Raw genomic sequence first — 17,593 nt, 5'->3', positions numbered from 1 at the left:
AAATTGGGGCACAGATAAGTTATTTGCCAGCGGTAAGTAAATGAGTAGGTGGCAGAGCCATAATTTGAACCCAAGCGGTCCAACTCTAAGCACATACTTATTATACTCTTATTTCTATCAAGAAGACACCATGTGACTATAAAAACAAAACAAAAACAAAAAGTTCAACTCTCTTTATACTTGCTTACCTTGAAGACCTGCATATTTAAGAGATGACCAGTTTGGTATGTTATAACATCCCCCACCATCTTCTTGTTCTTCTGATTCACATCGGTAGAGAACCTGATTTAGCTCAGCCAAAGTTAATTTAGAGGCAATACTAGGATGCAAAAAAATAAAGAAAATTGGTTAAATATAGTGAAATTTCACTTGCTGTCAATAAAAATAAAGAAGAAAATCTGAATCATAACCATAAAATCTCTTAGCAATGTATTAATATGTTTTAGGACCTCACTGTAATTTACATATAAACAACATACATTATAAATAATAATTAAAGGATAAAACATGTTAAAATCCAATTAGAAGTAACATTTCTTTCTAACCAAGGAAATAATCAAGTGCCAAATTTGATTAATTAGAAGTACTCTAGAAAATCTTTTGGCTGCTATATCCTTTATCTCAAATTTATTTTTAATCTTTCTAGTTTGAGCTTAGGTTTTTCAAACCTCCTTTATATTCTCCTATGTGGGACATCAAGAAGCTTTTTATGCTAATTATCTTAAACTCAAAATACTTATCAAAGGACCAGTAAAGGGACCATGACCAAGTCATGTTAACCACCTTAGAAATCATGCAGTATTTTGTGTTTCTCTCCTAAGGTTGCATTGCCTTTCAAGAAATCAGGATGTTCTCAGATAAAAATGCTTCTTGATAATGGTCAGAAGGAAGTATCTAAATCATGGCCTTGATTTCCCTGTGCTCATTTAGCAGTGAGATTGTATACTGACCACAGCTGAATACAACTGAAACGCTATTTTCTTGTGTTCCTATTTGCTCTGGTAATTTCGTTTTACATAACTGAATACAAATCCTCTTAAATTTTATGTGGACACATATCCATCCTCCTGACTATACTTCCTTATTTCTCTTTTAGTTCTGTCTCAAATGAAAAAAATCACTGTTAGCTGTGCTTTGTTCCCACTGTCTCTGCCAGCCTGTCCCCACAGCTGGGATGGACTCTTTCTTCCTGTCTGAAGTTTGTAAGTCATGTCTGAGTCAAATCAACCTGCAGTCAGTACCAACTCCATTTTAGGTCAATATTTTCAACATGCAGCCAGTGAACTTCTTGCATTAAGAATTACCTGCAGAGTTTATTAAAAATGCAGATTTCTTGGCCTTGCCCCAAGATAATCTGAGTAGGCCTGAGGAAGAATATGCATTTTATAAGCATTCCACAGAAACACAAAACTGTTTCATCACAGATTTTTTTAGAATGCAACTACTTTGCTAAGAATAGTTTTTGCTCCAAAAGACGCATTAGGGCTTATGTTCAGGGGATGTCATTCTGAAAAATCATGCTAGGACTTATTTTCCGGTTAGGTCTTATTTTCGGGGAAACATGTTACTCTCAAATAGTTCAGAAAAATTGTGCGTGTGTGTATAGACAGGCATGTGTGAGTGTGTGTGTGTATATGCATGTATCCATATCTGCATCTATAGCAATATCTAGAAAATGCTCGAGTGTGAAAGAGCATGCATGCAAGTACACACACAAATGATAAAGCACTAGGGCAGAATGGTAACAACTGGTGATGCTGATACTGCTTGGACCACCCTTTGAGTAGCAAGGATACAGGGACCCTTAAAACTGCTTATGCATATCAGACTGGTGATAACTCATCAGTTATTAAAGTGGCAAATCTCCATAATAAATGGCATACTTACGAAGCAAAAGGAATTTTTAATATAGGATCTGAATTGTCAACAACAAGGCTTCCAGATTTAAAGTGAGGACTGAACTGTGTTAGATGATTTCGAAGAATTCCAACAGCAACTTGTGCATGTGGATCAAGACTAACTCTGAAAACATTAATTTAAAAATTGTTAATTTTTAGGAGTAATTTATTGAAAATTAACAGGATAGGTAAACTGTTTTAAATATAAGCAAAGTCAACAGTGTGAACTCTAACATACCTGAATACAATAACACTTCCTGGAGACAAGTTTTCAAATTCTATTTCTTGAATATATTCATTGGGTCCTTTTGTGGCAATTCCAGCTTGTTTAACAATTTTACTTTCATTAAGCTTGAAAAAAGTTATATAAAAACCATTCAACAAATAATTTTAATGTCCTTAAAATGTTAAACACAGCAGTAAGATGTGAGTACCAAATACCTGAATATGTTCTCTAATTTCTACTGTGATATTTGGCATTCCATTGATTGAATTCTCATCTTTCTTATAAGGTTTTGTATTTCTTTCAACAGTTCTAGCTTCAAGAACTACTTCTTCAATTTTGCCTAAGAATATATAAAATTTTAACAAAATTTCATATTAAACAATCTGAAATTAGGAATTGATAAAGGTGTTTTAAATCATTTAACTTAAAGTTGAATATGAAATGTCAGTTAATTTTTAAAAAATGCAAAACAGTTTGAAAGTAGGTGATTCTACCTAAGATGCATTTTTCACACAATGCTTTTGTTTTTAAAATCACAAATTAGGAAAGCTTTATTTGAAAAGAGATCATATCAAGTATTGCTTGATAATAATTACTAATAATAAATTAGGAAAAAAACCCCAGTCCTACCACCTAGCTTAAGAAAACATGACAAATAAAACTGAAGCATCTGTGTACCCTTTCTTCCCCTTCAGAGGTAACCACTACCTGCAGTTTGATGTTCATTGATCCTGTGCATTTTTATGACATATGTGTTTTCCTAAATAACATATATTATTTTCATATTTTCAAGTTCTATTAAAGTTGATTCAAATTATATATATATTTATATACACACACACATATATAATTTCTGCAACTTGCTTTCTATTGGACAACACTGTATTCTTTAGATTCATTCACATTGCTACATTAGTTCTAGCTCATTCATTTTAAATGACAAATAGCATTATACTATATGAATATATCAAAATGCATTCATTCTTTTAACACTGACATTAATTTTTCTCTATTATAAATAGGGCTAAAATGAATATTCTTGTGCATGTCTTCTAATGGAAATGTATGAGAGTTTATCAGATATATATGTAGGAGTGGAACTGCTGGGCCAAGGATATATAAAACTTTAACTTTATTGTTTAAATATTTTAAGCTTTAAACCATTAATCTGACAATAAGTAGCATTACTTTTGACACAGAAATTCTACTTCTGGAAATATACACTAAGAAAATTGTTTAAAAGAAAAAAATTATTCTTAGTGTATATTCAAAACTTAAATAAGAACACTGCTAAACATATTGAAAAATATTAAAAATGGAATACTAAAATAATAAAATAAAAAACATTTGACATAATGAAAATCACAAATTTGTGGACTGTCAAAATGGAAATGGTTTAAGAATGATCAGTGACCAAAAGAAAACCTGAGATAATACTGTACACCCTGATTGCAGCCATGTAAAACTATATATATTTATTAGCAACAATCAGATAAGATCACTGAATATAAATTTGTGAATTTTTTCTTCTTCTTTAAAGTTTATTGGGGTGACAATTGTTAATAAAGTTACATAGATTTCAGGCGTACAATTCTGTAATACATTATCTATATCTCACATTATGTGTCCTAAGTTTATGAATTAAAAAAAAAGAACTGTTAACCCTAAAACTATTCAAGTTGATAATTTTTAAAAATCACAGTTATGTATATTTATCAACTAGCAACCAATATATAATATGATTTTTATGAGAATTTTCACTCCATCAACAGACTTGGACAGATGCTGTATGCACAGAAGCATGTTATGCTATATCATATAATAGTTAAGAAATAAAATACACACATCTAGAAAAATATCAAGCAATAATAAGGGCAAACTTCGGGGTTGTATTTTATAATTAAGTACAAAATGAATGATATAGAGAGACTATAAGTGCTATGTGTTCAGAGGAGAGAGAGATTACTGAGTATTTAGATAAGGCTTCTCAAAGGAGGTGAAACTTTAGTCCTTCAAAGATGTAAAAAGTTCAATTATAGGTGGAAGTAAGACTACTTGGGGAGCAGTGAAAATATCTATTTGGCTGAAATAGTGGTGTGATATAGGGCTAGGGAAGTAGATGAGGATGGATTATGACAAGCCTTCAATATAAAACTATTTTCATTTTGGTTTATATATGTAGCATTACTTTTGGTTTATATATGTGTGTATGTATGTGCATATACATACAAATATACATAGATGCAAACACATGAATGTACATATGTAAACTATTTCACAACTCAAAAATTGTTAACATTTGAGACTATTTCTGTCCAGGTTTTGTTCCTTGTAGTGGTAAAAATATGTTACCAAAAATTTCTAATTCTTTTTCTCAACTACATCCACACTTACACTGTGTTATAATATACATGATATATAACAATTTACTATAACAGTGTGACTTCATATAACAATATACTGTGTTTCCCCAAAAATAAAACCTAGCCAGACGATCAGCTCTAATGCATCTTTTGGAGCAAAAGTTAATATAAGACCCGGTCTTATTTTACTTATAGTAAAATAAGACCGGGTCTTATATAATATGATATAATATAATATAATATAATATAATATAATATAATACAATACAATACAATACAATACTGGGTCTTACATTAACTTTTGCTCCAAAAGACGCATTAGAGCTGATTGTTCGGCTAGGTCTTATTTTCGGGGAACCACGGCAATATAATCACAATAAAGTGTTTAGATTGCATTACCAGGGATGCACATTTGAGGGACTTCCTTGCTGTAAAATGAAGTTTTGGGATTTCTGAAAGCAGTTCTAGACACAGCCACGACAGACTGATGGATACTAGGTGAGTGTCTTGTTATTGCCACTATGTCTTCATCAACCTGATCCACATACACCTGAGAAATAGAAAGAGAAGCACGTTCGTGCTCAAACTGGAAAGGTTTACTCTGAAATTTAACCTTAAGAAAGAAACTTAAAAAATTTAGTTTCTTGCCTGAATAAAACCTTTGGCCCCAAGCTCTTGATGAAGTTTATTGATAGCACGCCTGGCTGCAATAATTCCACTTTGGAAATTAACATCACCTGTATCTGATGGGGATGCTCCAGGATTCCACTTAGTGTAAAACCGTTCTTCAGAAACCACTGAAATCTGAGCAAAGTTAAAATAGCAATGTATACATTTTCATGACAATAAAAACTTCTGGTAGAAATGCTCAAAGTTGTTGGTCATGTGCATTTTAAAAAACAACACATATGTACCTGATGAGGCACTAATTCATCGTAGCCTTTAGTACTTCCACTAGCACAACACGCCATAGAAACAATCGTGGAACTTGGGAGAGCATCATATACTGATCTATGCTGGAAAACGATAATAAAAACAAAAACAAAACCCTAAAGATTATTTTCTTTCCAAAGTGCTAACCTATAGCATAATGAAATAGAAGGATAATTACATAAATACATTCTATAAGATACACAAATTTGCTTTAAAACAAATAAAGCATTCTAAAAACTAGATACCACAATCACGTATAAATCTAAGACACTATTTTGAAGTATGTAATATTGCCACTAAATATCAGAAATCTAAATATCAAAACATTTAGCAAAATAAGTAAATACAAGAAACAGATTAGATTCTTACCACAATAGGACACTCATTATCATGGGTAACATCCATAAACAGGGCATGTGCAATGGCTGGCATCAAAGGCCTCAGGCAGGGCTGAACAAACGACCCAACAGGTTCTCCTCCATATCGGTAAACCAATCTGCCCTCTTCATGACTATTATATGCACTCATTGCTTCTGCAAAGCATTACAGAATATTTTAATCTTCACCATTAACGTTCAAGAAGAGGTTAGATTTATCATGACTGACTTTTTAAAAAGACAGAATATCAAAATTAAAACTGCTTCAAAGATTTAAATAAATGTCCAATTTAAGTGACAAAAAAGTCTTCTCTGTAACTTAAATGAGAAAATGGCTAATGCAGGTGAAAGGGGACATATGTTGTTTATTAGGATGTTGGTTATATAAAATCTATGGGGAAAAACATCTAAAGTTTATATCTATAACCAAGTCAGAGACGAAAACAGATTTCTATATTTTCAACAAGAAAACGGTTTTATTCATGATTATCAATTCATCCCACTGGTCTTTCAATTTAAAACGAGATTTTTTTACCCCAAAGTGAAAAATTTACAGATAAAAACAGAGTTATATTAGAAAATTTTGTGCAGAATATTTAAACGAACATTAATTATGTTGAAAATTATTAAACATTGTGTATAAAGCTATGAAATGCCTTTCAATCCACTTAAAAGATAGTTTTAGATGGGAAAACACTTCAGCAAGCCCACCTCTTATTAAGGAACTAATGCCCAGTCTAGTAACAAAGACATTGTCCAGGTCTTCACTTCCAGTGAACAGTTCCGCCACTACATATAGATTGGGTTGCAATTTCCTAGCAGCATCCAACATGTACTGCAAAAAGCACAGTCACAAATGTAACCAGAAAGGAAAAAGATGGGAGGGAAGCAGAGGAGGCAAGACTAGGCATGTATTTGACATAGGAAAATAATCATGTACCAAGACAAATTGGAAACCCAAGAAGAATTTCCAAATAAATTGTGCATATGTAAAAAAAAAAAAAGTGAAACAGAATAATATACACAAAGAAACAAGACAATTATAAAAAGAATAAAACAGTTAAAAAGGAAGATTAGATTTTTGCAAAGACAATAGGGACACAAGGGGGAAGAAAAGGAAGAAGAAAAATGTTAGTGTCACAGTAAAAAATGTAGACCAGAACATTGCTATTCAGCTAGGCTTTCCCCAGTTTTACATGTATTTGTTTTTAATACCTCTAATCAGACTATTAATTTCCAGGCAGACTAGGCCATCACAGATAAATTTCTTACTGGTGAATCATTTATGTACTACAAAGATTAGGTCTGACTGACTGACTGAAGCCAGTTTTTTGTACAGATGATGATAAACTTAATCTTAATCAGAAATTAAAGTGGTTCTAAAATTTTAACATAATGTTTGCACAAAGGTTAATAAAATACTTGAAATTCTATCAGCTAACTAGTAGGATCTTAGAGGATTTTCTAACTTAAAATTAAGCTTAATTAAGTTTTAACATTCTGTTTTGCCATAACTTTGTAACAATCTTACAAGTAAGTATATAATTTTTTTGCTAAGGGCACAATAATCATAAAAAAAAAAACTTTTGCTATTTTTTTGGAGCTAAACAATGTTCTACCTCCTTAACTAATGCTCATTAATGCCTCCAAATTAAATCAATTTTCATCAGAGAATTCAAAACATATATATTATAATAGTGCTTAAAAATTATAGATGTTTTTCAGATAAGTACACATTTTCAAAGAACACTAAGTTGTCATTAGGAAGCTATTGAAGATCTTATAAACAGGATGAAAATTTTAAGTGTTTACAAAGCTATACTAGGTAGAAGATGATGCTATAATGTTGCCATTGCTTAAGTTACTGTAAAAAGGCCAAAGAGGAATAGACAACCTTTATGTGTACACTTACACTTTTATAAAGAATAAAAATTGAATCAGTGAGGCTAAAACCAGCTTCAGTATGCTATGTGTTTAAATAATCACTATAAATTAATAAGCTGCTCAACTTCACTAACATATTGAAGGCAACCTAAAAATGACAATAAAAGAAATTAATATTTATAGTTTCATAAATATATATTATAATTATATAATTATATTAAAATTAATTCAAATTCATCATTAAACTAATTACTATAAAATTGATAGTATTAAATTACTATATTAATATTAAAATACAAAATAAATATATTAAAATAATGATTATATTATAATTATCACGTTTTAATAATATATAAATATTAATTTGTCTTACTGTTATTTTTAGGTCCCAATTAATAATGTGAATTTTTAAAAAAACATTAACAATATTTTGATAACATACATATGGTTGATTATATAGTAAGAAGACAATATGATCTACTTCCTTTAAGTAGAATACAAATATTAAGTCAAATATTTCATAGCCCAGTATTTCATTACAACCACACCCAAAGATCCTGCTAGAATTATGCAAATCATGCACAAGTTTTAACTACGACCACAAAATCAATGCTGGTGTTCAAGTAGCAAAAGGAAACACACCCTATTTAAGGAAAGCTATGCAAGGACACTGAATTTCTTTCCCCAATGTAGATGAATTGTTTTTCTGTACCTCAGCTACATGAAGAGGTGTTGAGTGGCAGTTATCAAGACGTACTCCCTGGAAATAAGTTGCAGTTATTTCAGTGTATTTTTTCATGTGTGCCCAGAGATAAGGACAGTCCTCTGGTTTATTCCCATAGCGTAATTTAACACTGTCTCCCCAGCAAATAAGTTCTCTCCTTAGATAAACTTCTGAACCTGTTAAGAAAGGAGCTTGCTTTCAATGGTTCAAGAAATAAAATGAAAAAAAAATTTACTTCAAGGAAACACTGTTATTATTAAATCACATCGACTATTTCCACCATAAACCATATATTGGTTAAAATTATATCTAAAATAGTTTGGGATAAAGTCTTTAAAGTTACTATTAACTTATATCTCATCTATTTAGTTAAAATTCTAGCTTATAGTCTCTTCCAAAAATGTGCACTTAATGTCAAAAATTCAAGTTGCTTCTTAAAGAAAAACAGTAACAGTAGTATCATTGGCCCTTTAAAGATACAGTTCTACCAAAAACATTCAAAGCTCCACCCCTACCTTGCTTTCATTTAGAATGGTTGGAAAGGAGAGTTGCAGAGATACTTAAGACCAAAGTTGGATTCTTTTTAAAAACATGAGATTTTTAAATTAAATTTAATGTCATTAAAACAAACTTCTAGTTCTGAAATGTTAAAAAATAAATACATTGATGGGTTCCCTGCAAATTCTTCCCTGCCACAAAACAGCTGTAGAAAAATAACATGTTAGGAATAAGTGAGAGGGAACCTGAAAACAATTAGTTTCTAGTTTAACATATTTTTAAATACCTTAATACTCCTCTGGATGAGTAAAAATACCTCAGATGGCAATATAATTATAATAGCAGTGGTTCAATTGTCTTTAAAAATGCAATTGAATAAATTTTTGCACAAATAAAATATTACGTAGAACCAGAAAATAAAATAGATATGTAAAAGCTATTCTGTTTGAGGAGATAAGGCATAGGAAAGGAGAGGAGGGGAAAGAAGATGAATCCCTCTCTTTTGTCAATCTCTTTATCTTCTCCCAAACTGTATGCACCTCTGGTACCTCTGTGATGAAATAGTTTAAAAACCACTAGCCAACTGGGGAAAAAAATCAATGAAACAGTTTATATTGGAGGTTGCCATGAACTTGTCTTTCCCTATCTATAAAGAAGTTAACAAAAATGACATACCTGGTTCAGCAAAGTTTCGAAGCGGATCATCTCCCATTACCCATCCATTATGTGCCATCAGAAAACAAGCTTTATTTGGGAGATGAATTATAGATTCTTCTGTGGAGAGGGCCATTTCTTCAAATGGGAAAGTAAAATATCTATGAAGATACAATTAAATATTAAATCTATACCCTTTGGAGAAACCCTTTAGACAGAATTTGAATTAGCACTATTAAAATTACATTTCTTCCCTAATAGAATAAATAAGATTAGTTCGACACCAAAAATCTTCAGTAGCCTTTTTAAGTAAATCAAGTAGGGTTTGAGGAATGCAGAGTTAGCATTACGTATAGCAATATCTGGTCAACATTTTAAATAACTTTAAAATTCTCATAAAATTACTAAGAAAATCACTGATGTATTAATGTTACTTTATACTACACTTTAGTTGTCTAATCTATGCTGCACATTTAGCTTCAAAGGAGCTAAATGCTTGCTCAATTTGATTACTACTGAAATTATTAGTAAGTATGCAGTTCTCCAGAAACATTAATGTAAATAATTATTAATTGGTTCTTTAACTAAAGATTTGACTAACAAAATTACTATTAATCTTAGTTACCAAATTAAAACTATTTCAATTTAAGAAATGTACTGAGAGTCACACATGAAAGGAAACACTTAGGTTAATTTGAAAAGTTAAATACAATTTTCAATTTTTAACCTTTAATGAGAAGAAAACAAAAATGGAATACCTAGTAACTAAAGGATGTTTTCTAGTGACAGGTCCTAGTTTAGGTCCGTGGCCAGCCAGTCGTTCATAAAACACATTTCCCAAAAGGCAATTAACTGCCTAGAAAACAGTAAATTATGTTACATCAACAACAACAAACAATATTAAGAAAAAGAAAAACAGCAGTTGAAAAGTTGATAAAACCTGTTCTTGATGATAGTTTATGAGTTGATGTTTCTCTGAATTTAATTCTTCAATTCTCTTTCGGAACCAATTACAGCATTCATCAACTGCGGTTGGCCCATTGCTAGAGCAGATAGAGCAATACAAACTTATTATTTAATGGTTTTACAAATTCCGCATTTAAAATTTTCTAACAAGGGTCATAGATTCTTTAAATATATTAATCAGGATCTCAATTATGGCTAAAGAAGTTTTCCAATTGTAAAAATTTTTTACATATGCATATAGGAACATGGACCAGCACACAGAAGAAGGGGGAAAATGTCAGTAGAATTATGGTGAATTACTGACATATGGTTATTTCATTTTCTATTCAAATTTTTAATAAACAATATGAAAATAAAGGTTTATAAGTAATGTTATTCTTTATTTCACAGAAAAAATACATAACATACTCATGTGGTATGAAAGTCGCTAGTGCAATGTTCATGTCTACAGTACAGCCAAGCCTTCTGTATTCAGGATCCTGAATAATCTTAAGGTGTAGCTCTGGATCAGGCTTGGTTGTTATTTTCCTATTTTCTGAAAGAAAGAAAAGGTGATATCTTAAATGCAAATATCCACAAGGAGATTATAACGACAACTGATTCCAAATTTTCAGTTCACAATTTTTTCATAGAAAAAACAAATGTTTATTTCACAAGCATCCTCCCCAATTCCCCTTCCATCCTCCTACACAACATTCACACACACACACACACACACACACAAACACAAGGGGGTTGAGGGAAGGAGAGGGAGAGAGCGAGAGCGAAAGCGAGAGAGACTGAGAGAAAATAATAACCTTATAGAAGAAAAACACAGTGATTCCTAATTAGTTCAACCCCAGTCCCACTTTTCTGCCTCAGTCAGCATTCATTTATTTTATACATTTATTTTTTTGGGCATTAAGGATGTTGGTACTAATTTTCTTTCCAGGTTCCACCAAATACACTAACATCAAAAGTTCTTTTTCCCCAAAGACTGCTTTCTATTCTAAAGTAAGTCTTACAGACAACCTGACTTTCTTTGAATTCTCTGAAAGAAGCACACAGGTTTTTGTTTCCTTTTCACCAAAAAAAACCCCCCCATATTCCTCACACAATAATAAACAGGTAAATAAGCGTTTTGTGGGGGAAATTTTTATTCTTTTTCTGGTACTTGTTCCTAATAAATCAGATGTTGGTGCAGGAATGCTTCTACTGGCCTTGATTTTATATTAACTAACTAATATCAGGCTTATTCTAAAGAGACTTGGAAATGGCCTATAAAAACATAAACAAGTTATAGATTCTTAAAATGTAGTTTTTGAGGTTCATCTGGAAGAGTAAATATATAAAACCTGCCAAGAAATGTTTGAAAAAGAGAAAAAGCTACATAATCAGTGTACATTAAAAAAAAAAAACGTCTTCGGTATTGGTAGAATAAAAGACAGATCACTGGAATAGCACAGATAACAGACCCATGTACATTTAGTATACGACTACACACTATGAAATATTATGGTGGTACTCCAAATCACTGTAAAAGGATGGATTATCAACTCAATGTCATTTTATGAATAAAAGTAAAGTTAAATACCATCTTTATAAAATACATAAAAATCAATCCCAGGTATATTAAATGTTTAAATGTAAAATATAAAAAAGAATATTAAAAGAAAACATAGAATGCTGATGAAAGTTCTTTTCTAAGCATGATGTGAAATCAGAAGCCATAAAAGATTAACAAATTTGACTACATCAGATTCAGGTGTACCATTCTATAATATATCATCTATATATCACATTGTGTGTTCAGCACCCAGAGTCAGTTCTCCCTCCATCACCATATATTTGATCCCACTTACCCTCAACCTACCACCCTCCTCCCCCCTTACCCTCTGTAACCACTAAACTGTGTCTGTGTCTATGAGTTTTTGTTTCTTTATTTGTTTGTATTGTTCCTTTGTTCTTTTCTGTTTTATATCCCACATATCAGTGAAATCATATGGTCAGACTTTTTCTGTCTGACTTATTTCGCTTAGCATAACAATCTCAAGATCCACCCATGTTGTCACAAATGGCACTATTTCATCTTTTCTTATGGCAGAGTAGTATTCCATTGTACATATATATACTACATCTTCTTTACCCAATCATCTATCGAAGGACACTTTTCCAGAATTGTACACCTGAAACCTATGTAACTTTAACCACTGTCACCCCAATAAACTTAAAATAAAAAAGAAAGAAAAAAAATACCACCATAAACAAGAATTAAAAGATCAATAGCACACTAAGAGGATATATTTGAGGCTAGCATAATAAGGATCACCAATAATAATAAGTCAACTATCAAAAAGACAATCCAATAGAAAAATAGGAAAATAACATTAATAGACAGTTAATGGAAGAACTATCAATGGCTAATGTGAATAGATACTTCACTAATAAGTGAAGAAATGTAAATTAAAATGAGGAATATTTTGCCTGATTGACAAAGATTATAAAGATTAATAGTATCTAATGTTGGTGAGGGTGTAGTTAGTAATAATGTAAACTGGTACAGCTTGTGTTGAAAAGCAATTTGACAAAACCTACTGTAAATTTATCGATATATTTGCACACCCTTTGACCCAGTAATTCTATGTTCAACGGTTTATCATACAGATTGACTCACATAAGCAAGTAAAAATAACATGTACAAGGATACATTTTCTGTAGTACTGCTTATAAAAGTTCCACAAGAGCAATGTCTTGCTATGTTCACCACGGAATCCCCACATCTGCCTAGAAGACTGTCTAGCACATAGTAGGTGGTTCAATAAATACAGAGGGTGCCAAAAAAATGTATACACATTTTAAGAAAGGAAAAACGGTATTAAAATTATGCTGATGGTAACCACTTTGAGCACCTCTTGTAATTGCAGAAGTCAAACGTGTATTCATTGGTATATATTGAGCATTACAGTTTTAGTACAGTTTTATCCCTTTCCTAAAATGTGTATACATTTTCGGCACCCTCTGTATATATTAAATGAATGAATGAATGATAAAAAAACTGGAAATAATCCATTAAAATGGCTAAAGAAATTCAAGTATTTTAAAACTGTACTGCTACCTAGAGGTTAAAAGAAATAATTAGCTGTAATAAAATCATATTATCAACTAACAAAACAAGTTGTTAAACAGTCTCTATGCTATAGTCTTATCTGTGTGTATAAAATAAACATAAAACTTATATATATATAGTTTATATACACATAATTGTATAAAAATGTATACAAAATTTGAATTTCTTTCAAAAAGATTCTGAAAAGAAACACAGGAAACTCTTACTTGGTAGTTCGCTCTAAGAAGCGGGTTTTGGGGGAGAGGAAATTACACATTCTATTTATTTATTATGGTTTTGTACTGTTTGGCTTTTTATCTTTACTGTGAGCACACATTATTACATAAAAATAACATAGCTTATAAATACCAGAGGGAAGGGAAGATAGAGGCCGTTTAGTAAAATAAAACACGAAGGAACGTTACTATCAAACATTCATGTCTTAAGATGTTATACAATGGAAGTGAATCTGACCCTAAACTTCCTGGACCTCAAGTCATAATGACTGACTTCGAAGGCAGTATTTCTGGGTCTTACTCTAGCTCTAGTTTCTGTATGAGAAAGATAATTCTTTAAGAGCCAGCAAAGATCCTTGTTGTTAGGTTGTCCTACACTACCTGCAGATACACTCTTCACAATCTTTCTCTTCTCTTTAATATGCCTCCTAAAAACCCTCATTTCTCTTTTAGCATAGCCTTTCCTATCCTGCTGTGTCAGGAACACAATGATCAGCTTCTTAAACTTAGTCACATCCTTAACTGATGATTCATTTCTTTACCTTTGTTGCTGGCTAATATCTGGGTCCACCTCACTAGTGTTAGGTGGCCTTACTGGTGGGTACCATCAGCTGGAAGCTCCTCTACATCAGTTACAAGTCCTACTTTAGCCAACAGAAGACTATTCTGTCTCTCAGTTTCAGAGCCTGTTTCGAACCTTTTGCAGCTGAAATAATCTGCTCTATTTACCTCCCATTCATGCATTTAACAAATATATACTGAGCTCTAAAGAATTATAAGCTAGAAACCAATTGTGCCAAGGAACCAATAGTAAGAAACAGTCTGCAGGGGAAATAATTATGTTACGTATTATTGTGACATGCCCTTTAGACTTTTCTGCTATCAGATTCCAGAATCAGTTCCACTGAAGTATCAAAACACAAATATCATATAATAACGAATTTAATAAAGTGTCAACCAAGAGAAAAGAAGAGTTATGTCTTTAAGAGTAATATTAAATTTCTTAAAATCGATAAGAACATTCTAGTGTATATCCTTTACCTTGTGTAAGAAGTCCTCTAAATTGCTCAACTGCTTTGTAAACGTCTACTTGGAAAAATTCCCAGAGTTGAATCTTTGGAAAAATATCCTCCCAAAGTATTTTTCGAATGCACTGAAAAATTTCAACAGTTAAAAAATATTTATGTACATTTAAAATATTTTCACTAAATATCATTTAGCATACTAAAAGATATATTCTAAATAATTTTCAACCATACATTTAATTTATACTTTAGAAATTTTGTTATTTTGTTTAGTGTGGTACTCCTCCATACATACTGACATTCATTTGATGGTCATTTTCAACCAAAGCAGGCACTCCTTTTTCTTTGTATTTCCCGTCTGCAATGTCACAGGATAAATGCCAAAGTGCTCTGTCTAAGACCCAGGCAGGTTTCAAGTGGGGAGAATTCACAAGGTTATATGCACTTTCTGGATGTTCCTGGATCCATTTACTACCAGTAGCTTAAAGAAAAAAGAAACATAAAGATCTTGTAATAAATTGAAATTACTATCCATATTGAGTTTAAAGGTGAAATAAAATGTCAACATTTACTACTCACTTTCTTATATATATTAGACGTCAGTATTTTATAATACTGTAATATGAAAAAAAGGTTTTGGTTGTGGTATCCTATCATCTACTTTACCATACATTTTTCTTTCCTGTTGTAGGAATTGTTAATTGACAGCAGATAGGGTGCAACACTGATTTATTAACACCATTGTAATAACACATTTACTATTGTGGTGGGAGTTAATGAGTGTGGTGTCCTCGGTCTGTTTTGATGGTCCTTGAGTCAACTATATTTTGGAATGCTCCTTCTAAGCCCAAAGGACATCTTTTCCCATAAGGCAGACTGGACCTCTGCCCCAACTTCAAATCCTCTGGCCTTTTGTTAAAGCAGAAAGTTACCTGTATCTTCAACTCTGGTTTTGGCTGTTCAGTGTCTGGCTGTTAAATTCTAGGGCAGGAAAATATTTCCCTTTCAATGTACTTTCCCTACTTTTAGTCTCCTGAGTGAGAGGTCCTTTTTTGGTCCCATCTAAGCTTCAGGTTCTATCTTTTATCTATCTTTAGAACTCAAAATGTCATTTACACCTTTTTTCCTACATAATCATTTTTTCCAGCCTTTTTCTTTTTTTGGTGGGGAGGGGAGTGAAGTTTCTTTCACTGGATCTTTAAATACGCTCTATCTTTCCCAAAGCTAAGAGTACAAAAAAACACACATCCTATATAAACAGTTATTTCTCTAACTTCTGCACAGTTTCTTAGTATCAAGAAGGAATGTCTTAAAAATTCAACCTGTATCTGTTGCTTCCACTTTCTTCCCACAATCTCATTCCTTCCCACTGCAACCTACTACCTCCAGCACGCCACTGAGCTTACTCCAAATCTCCTACCCATGAAATTTAGCGTTACTTTCTCACCTTCACCCGTTTCAACCTCTATAACATTTGCCATTATTTATTAGTCCTTCCTTGATTTACAAATGGTATCGTTATATTATTTTTTATTTTTCCTTCTCTTTTGCCCCCTCTCCTCTCCTTATCTCCCCTAACCTTTGAGGGAGATTTGCTACATCTTAGTACTTCTCTTCCTAGGAACACGGTCTTCCTCATCACAACCTACTCTTCTCAGCACCCACATCTCTCAAATTAGTCCAGGCTCAATCCAACATCCAGGCACATCTACCAAAGCACCTGATGGGTACCACTCTGCCTGGACAATAACTTCTTAATGAAAACCTGTTTCACACAAAAGGCATGATATGGAACACTTTCCAAGTAAGGCTGAAGCAAAATTCACTTCTTTTATGCTGCACAGAATCTCTCAAATGCTTCAGAAATAGTCTCTGACAGAGACTGCTGCTGACCCCAAATTTTATTTTCCCTTTGTTCTTTAGTAACAGAACTCCCAAGGTTCAGCTGTACACATGGCTGACAAACAAAAGAATATACTGTCAGCCTCCTTTATAGAGATAGGTGTGACTAGAGACAAATTACTATCTGATGCAATGCGAGCAGAAGTGATACATATACCAGATCATATCCTTAAAAGTCATGACTTTCCTTTTCCTCATTTCCCTGGATAGAAGGTAATATAGGGAACTGGAGTGGCCATAATTGACTAAGCGTTGGAAACAAAGTGTTGGAAACAGCAGAGCAGCATGAGAGAAAGAACCTAGTTCCCTATCACCACTGAGCTTCCATACCACTCTTGCAATGCATATCTAATCCTCTATAAGAAATAAATACAATTTCAATCTTAAGTCACTGTATTTTTCTGTCTCTTTGTTACAGCTGCCTAAGCCATATACTAACTCATACAATGCCAGTACGTGGTTTGATAAATTTGATGCGAATCATATCATAGATGCCAAAGTAACTATCAATAATGTCAAATTTTCAAGTGAAGAATATTGAGTTCGTAGATATTAGCAGGTTTTAATTGTGGACTTTGATGCTTGGGTGCATGCAGAAACACCAAATTTTAGAATGTGACCATTTTATTTTCTGCCTAACTTTGATGGGTTATTATTATTATTAGAGATTATTATCTATACTGATGAACCATAGTTCCTATGGTTACTTGGAAAATGGCTTTACAACATGCCAGAGATTATTTTTGTTAAATGTTTGGTACCACCCAGAATTCCTGTTGTTTACATATGCAAATCAGTGTTTCCCAACTTTTCTACATTGTG

General features: G+C 32.3%; 1 protein-coding gene across 5 annotated transcripts in view; it reads right to left on the bottom strand.

Moving 5' to 3' along the window:
- The window catches only part of AGL (amylo-alpha-1, 6-glucosidase, 4-alpha-glucanotransferase), a 61,647-nt gene that overhangs the window by 29,482 nt on the left and 14,572 nt on the right, over positions 1–17,593 (bottom strand). For 3 of the 5 annotated variants that reach the window (XM_033092635.1, XM_033092634.1, XM_033092636.1), the window contains exons 6-22: positions 15,169–15,350; positions 14,886–14,997; positions 10,932–11,058; positions 10,498–10,600; positions 10,316–10,413; positions 9,579–9,718; positions 8,394–8,581; positions 6,509–6,632; positions 5,790–5,953; positions 5,402–5,503; positions 5,136–5,291; positions 4,887–5,037; positions 2,340–2,464; positions 2,137–2,249; positions 1,888–2,022; positions 1,305–1,364; positions 189–319 (exon numbers count right to left, since the gene is read on the bottom strand). In XM_033092635.1, the coding sequence (XP_032948526.1) occupies positions 189–319; positions 1,305–1,364; positions 1,888–2,022; positions 2,137–2,249; positions 2,340–2,464; positions 4,887–5,037; positions 5,136–5,291; positions 5,402–5,503; positions 5,790–5,953; positions 6,509–6,632; positions 8,394–8,581; positions 9,579–9,718; positions 10,316–10,413; positions 10,498–10,600; positions 10,932–11,058; positions 14,886–14,997; positions 15,169–15,350 (2,211 nt within the window). The remainder of the gene's footprint in view (positions 1–188; positions 320–1,304; positions 1,365–1,887; positions 2,023–2,136; positions 2,250–2,339; positions 2,465–4,886; positions 5,038–5,135; positions 5,292–5,401; positions 5,504–5,789; positions 5,954–6,508; positions 6,633–8,393; positions 8,582–9,578; positions 9,719–10,315; positions 10,414–10,497; positions 10,601–10,931; positions 11,059–14,885; positions 14,998–15,168; positions 15,351–17,593) is intronic. The other 2 variants (XM_033092637.1, XM_033092638.1) reach the window with 1 other exon arrangement.

Source organism: Rhinolophus ferrumequinum, chromosome 22, assembly GCF_004115265.2.
Source record: "Rhinolophus ferrumequinum isolate MPI-CBG mRhiFer1 chromosome 22, mRhiFer1_v1.p, whole genome shotgun sequence".
Taxonomy (NCBI): domain Eukaryota; kingdom Metazoa; phylum Chordata; class Mammalia; order Chiroptera; family Rhinolophidae; genus Rhinolophus; species Rhinolophus ferrumequinum.
Note: the sequence above shows the minus strand (reverse complement) of the source record. Positions and strands in the feature narration are given on the sequence as shown.